Genomic DNA, 5,390 nt, shown 5'->3' with positions numbered 1-5,390 from the left:
AGGAAGAGGAAGAAGAAGAAGAAGAAGAAGAAGAAGAAGAAGAAGAAGAAGAAGAAGAAGAAAGAGAGAATGAGGGAGAGAGAGAATTCCAAGCAGGCTCCATGCTGTCAGCACAAAGCCTGATGCGGGGCTTGAGCTCATGAACTGTGAGATCATGACATGAGCTGAAATCCAAGAGTTGGACGCTTAAGTGACTGAACCACCCAGGCGCCCCCATGGTAAACTTCTTTAGATCACAGGATGAAGTACAACGTCTTCACATAGGATTCAAGTCCCCCATCGGGTCACAATATACTCATCCACTTTCACTTTCCTGTCATACCTCCGAAGTCCCTGGTGTATTTCAAGCATTTAGGGAGTATCCGTATCTTCTTTTCTTCACCTTGGGTATTCTTATTCATCCTTGAAGGCTCAGTTGAAAAGTATCTCCTCTAAGAAGCCTTTTCTGATTCCTCCAAGCAGGATTAAATACTCCATGGCATTCCCACAAGGCTACACCCCTTTTCCCAGCACAGAATACTTAGGTGGGTCAGCCAGTTATCTACACTGGGCTACACACTCTAAGAATAGGCTCTTAGTCTATTAGTATGTGTTCTTAGTCGCTAGTGCAATGTCTTCTCCATTCCAGTCTCTGTCAGTCTGTCAGTCTGTCTGTCTCTCTCTATTTTTTTTCTTTCCAGTTTCATAATTTGTTGTACAAATTGAGTACCACATGGTGAGTTGACATTAGCTTCTCCAGGCATGGGAACTTAACAGATGAGGTACACTTTAAAATCTGTTTATGTTGCTTTCACAGCGGGTTTTTTTTTAGACCTTAACTTGAAGTACAAGACCATCAAAGCGATGCCTCCATATGTGGCCAGTACACAATTCATTCTACCTGTGAGAGTGTAAGAGCTGAAGTATTTTTTCATACCAGTGAATTGGAATTGGGCATCAGTTTCTGGATCTGCCATGATTTCCATCTTGCAAAAGACACCAATTCCGCTGGTTGTGTCCTTCGGCCTATGTGTCTCTCTCTTTTAATGAAGGCGATGGGCAGTGGGACCAGATAGGCAAATAAAATATAGGCTAAGATGAAATTCGAACTGGGGAAAGGTGGTGCTAGAAATTGGAAACTGCATCGTGTATGGTTTCTTTGTAAATGAAGGGCAGCAAAAATGAAGCCGCCAAGAATGAAGGTGGTGAGAAATGCCAGGATTGTCTGGGGACTTAGTGATTTGAAAATGGTGTCCTTACCAGGAAATTAAACTGAGCTCATTATCTCATTAACGTTTGACTGGAGAGGGAATATTCAGCTGAAATTGTATTATCTTTCCAATATGACAAGTTGATAACAACCTGGGATTTTGAAAGACATTTTGTTTTCTTAGCAAGAAATTCCACCAATACAAATGAGTATCCATGGAGAGGGATTCCATTTTAGAAAGATCCTTAAAGGCAAGAACCATGCATGTCTAAATTGCTTTGTGTGCATGATAAATCCCAATGGTTCACAAAGGTATCTTTACACTAAGATTAAATCTCACCATCAACATATTGGAGTGGTTAAAAATTTTAACTGTTATACAAGATAATTGTGCTTGACCAGTCTTTTCCCTTCTCCCAAGAGATCCTTTGCCACGCAGATAACAATCCCGGCATGCTTATTAGAAGCCACCATTTTTAATGTCCTTCAATTTCCAACGGATATTACAAATTCTATGTTTGATTAGATTGTTTACATACAGCCTTGTTTTTCAAAGATGGAAGGAGAGATAGCGAGTTTCTTTTTTTTTTTTTTTTTAATTTTTTTTCAACGTTTATTTATTTTTGGGACAGAGAGAGACAGAGCATGAACGGGGGAGGAGCAGAGAGAGAGGGAGACACAGAATCGGAAACAGGCTCCAGGCTCTGAGCCATCAGCCCAGAGCCTGATGCGGGGCTCGAACTCACGGACCGCGAGATGGTGACCTGGCTGAAGTCGGACGCTTAACCGACTGCGCCACCCAGGCGCCCCAGATAGCGAGTTTCTTAAATTTGCTTGTTGGTCAGACAAACATCTACCTTACAAAGTAGAGGGGAACTGTGTTCTTGGGAGAAATTATCTTATTTCTAAAAGTAGGAGGAATGTGATATAGCGGAAAAACAATGGGAAGTTCTTTTTGAAGTCAGGGGCAAGGGTTTTAATTCCAATTACTCCACAAGTCTGTTTATTTTCAATTCTCTGTAAAGTAGGTAGAGGACATGCACCATAAGGGGGTCTAGGGAGAAGGGGGCTACCAAATGGTATCAAAACAGCAGAGCACTTGATGTTTTGCCTGGTCGCAAAGACTCCCATATCTTAGCCTGGGCAAAGCAGGTGACAGCATGTGCTAAGCAAATATTCTGGGGGAATGACTTTAACTGATGTCTTTCAGACAAACTTCTGTCTCTGTTGCTCCTCTTAAAGCTTTCAGTTAATACTCAGTGGTAAGGAGTTTAGTACTTTTAAACTCTAATGGCTACAATCACTGTTTGCAGGGTATCTATAAACGCTTTACTTGGGTATGACAGCAAAAGTCTGAGGAAACACCCAGTGAGGTCACCGTTTTGAATAGTAGGCTTCTACACCTGTATGAAGGCAAGCTGAGGGAGAGTTGTCAGGCTGGCCCCAAATTCTCTTTGTGGAATTCTTTTGAATCTGCTTTATCTCATAAAGCAATGAGCACTTATGCTTGGGAAACTAAAATTGCACCCTTTTTACCTACTATAGGTTTTCCTCTGTATTTTCCATAGCGAGATGGATATGAAGCCCCCACAATAAAGAGGTCACACACATAGTTTAAGGAGCATAGACAACTATAAATTCTCTCTGGGATCTCTACGTGAAGTTCAAGGTCTGCACTTGGAACGAAAGGAGCTTGGGGCTAGAGGTTGCCTGGGAAGGCTGGGACACAGCTCTTCAGGGCTGTGGAAGGAAGGGGTGGGGAAAGCAGTTAGTCAGCATCTGCAAATAACTTTGCACGAAGATGAAAAGGTAGCAACATCTGAATGAATGTTACAGGTGGCTGAATTAATTAACTCCAAATCCCAACACCCCCAAACATCCGGTGCTGGGATTAGGGAATCGGAGCTAGTTTACTAGTGAATCCCAAATCTCAGACATTATTTGGATTCAAATTGGAACTGTTGCAGAGGGATCCAGGTGGGAAAAAGATTAGGGAAATATGGTGGTTGGATTTTTGCTTTCTCCTCTGGGAAAAACGTCTCATACTCTTTTGCTTCCTCATACGTCTCATACTCTTTCTTCTTTACGTCTCTTCTACTGGCCATCCTTCTTCTTTTCCTTCTTCCCTCTACCCACCCATCTCTCTGCCTCCCTAGCACGGGATGCCTGTTCTCATCTCTTTTCACTCCCGTCAGCCACCCTTCCCCACTGCTCTGGCTCCTCTCTCTTTCCGCTTTCCCCCTTCCTCTATTTGTGGTTTAGTTTTGCTTCAAGGCACGAGTGTATACTGCTTCATGAGTGTCTCTCCATTCTGGAACATCTGATTCAACTAAAAAAAGTGAAAAAAGTGCTGCCAGGATGAAGGTGAATGGCCATCAAGAATGGCAGCGTGCAGGGGCGCCTGGGTGGCTCGGTCGGTTAAGCGTCCGACTTCTGCTCAGGTCGTGATCTCGCGGTCCGTGAGTTCGAGCCCTGCGTCAGGCTCTGTGCTGACAGCTCAGAGCCTGGAGCCTGCTTCCGATTCTGTGTCTCCCTCTCTCTCTGCCCCTCCCCTGTTCATGCTCTGTCTCTCTCTGTCTCAAAAATAAAACGTTAAAAAAAAAATTAAAATAAATTAAAAAAAAAGAATGGCAGCGTGCATTAAAGGAGGTGGTTTTGAGGCTGTGTTCATGTGAAATGGTGAACACCCATGGCTAAGCACATCATTGGCAGATGGAGTTTTGGGTTCATGAGGACCAGGCACCTTATCATCACATCAAAGAACATTGGGTACCCTCAGCTTCTATGGTGATGTTTTTTTTTGTTTGTTTCTTTTTTAATGTTTATTTATTTGCGAGAGAGCATACATGGTGGAGGGGCAGAGGGAGAGAGAGAGGGAGAGAGAGAATCCCAAGCAGGTTCTGCACTGTCAGTGCAGAGCCTGACTCGGGGCTTGAACCCGCGAACTGTGAGATCATGACCTGAGCCAAAATCAAGAGTCGGGATGCTTAATTGACTGAGCCACCCAGGCGTCCCTATGGCAATGTTTTTGATGGGGAAAAAAAAAAAGACTTAAGGGGAAATTAAGTCAGGGGAATCTATTTCTATGTAGAGATTTTAGAAATAGGGGTGAGATGGAGCTGATGAGAAAAGAAATTTTGGTTCCAGTAGAGTCTGCTATTCCTCCCAATTTATCTTCAGGCCTTGTGTCCCTGGGGAGGGGCATTTGCTACATAAACAGTGGCAATTATATTGTAACGAACTGGGCTATGGAGTCAGACTGACTAAAGTTTGAATTTTCTCTCAGCCATTCATTGGCTATTTGACCTCAGATTTCCCAAGCTTTGAAAGGAGGGGTGATGAAACCTGCCTGGAGATAACACCTTGTGAAATGCTTGGAACAAGGTGTGTGTTCACTAAGTGATAGCTGCTGCTATTATCATTCCCAGTGGGAAAAAGGCCTGTGTGAATGCTTGGGTCGTGCCTCAAAGACCCTGCTACTGAAATGATCGCTTGGAGCCTTCACATTCTTTTAGAAAGAATGGTAGAGTTTTATGTGTCAGTGGAGCAGCTAAGCATGATATCTTAGACGAGGGTCAGCAAACTTTTCCCGTAAAGAGCCAGATAGTAAATATCTCAGGCTTGGCGGGCCACAGACTCTGTTCCAGCTGTTCAGCTCTGCCGTTGTACCGTGGAAGCAGCCGTAGACAGTCTGTAAATGAACGAGCGTGGCAGGGTTCCAACACCACTTCATTTGTGGCTGCTGAAATTAGGATTTCATATACTTTTCCTGGGCCATGAAATATAATTTTTCATTCGATTTTTTTTTTCTCCTAACCACGGAAAACCACAAAAACCATTCTTAGCGAGGGGGCCATGCAAAAACAGGGAGCTGGCTAGATTTTTTTTTTTTTTTAATGTTTATTTTTGAGAGAGAGAGAGACAGATAGAGCTTGAGCAGGGGAGGGGCAGAGAGAGAGAGGGAGACACAGAATCCAAAGCAGGCTCCAGGCTCTGAGCTGTCAGCACAGAGCCCGACGCGGGCTCGAACTCACGAACTACGAGATCTTGACCTGAGCCGAAGTTGGACGACCTACCAACTGAGCCACCCAGGCACCCCGGGAGCGCTCTAGATTTGAGTTGAGGGCTGGCTGCAGATTGCTGACCCTAGTGTTAGAGCCACGAGATTCTAGGACATCAGTTTGCTTCCTTCCTTTGGGCC

The 5,390-nt window shown here is 44.1% G+C and overlaps 1 protein-coding gene across 1 annotated transcript; it reads right to left on the bottom strand.

Moving 5' to 3' along the window:
• Positions 1-673: 673 nt before the first annotated feature.
• Positions 674-1,028, bottom strand: LOC121039626 (ATP synthase membrane subunit DAPIT, mitochondrial-like). Its single transcript, XM_040490217.1, has one exon. The coding sequence runs from the start codon at positions 963-965 to the stop codon at positions 780-782; it is 186 nt and encodes a 61-aa protein (XP_040346151.1). The 5' UTR covers positions 966-1,028; the 3' UTR covers positions 674-779.
• Between the last annotated feature and the right edge of the window lie 4,362 nt (positions 1,029-5,390).

The sequence above is a fragment of the Herpailurus yagouaroundi genome, unplaced genomic scaffold, assembly GCF_014898765.1.
Source record: "Herpailurus yagouaroundi ecotype Mexico unplaced genomic scaffold, PumYag 28, whole genome shotgun sequence".
Taxonomy (NCBI): domain Eukaryota; kingdom Metazoa; phylum Chordata; class Mammalia; order Carnivora; family Felidae; genus Herpailurus; species Herpailurus yagouaroundi.
This window is presented reverse-complemented; position numbering and strand designations above follow the sequence as displayed.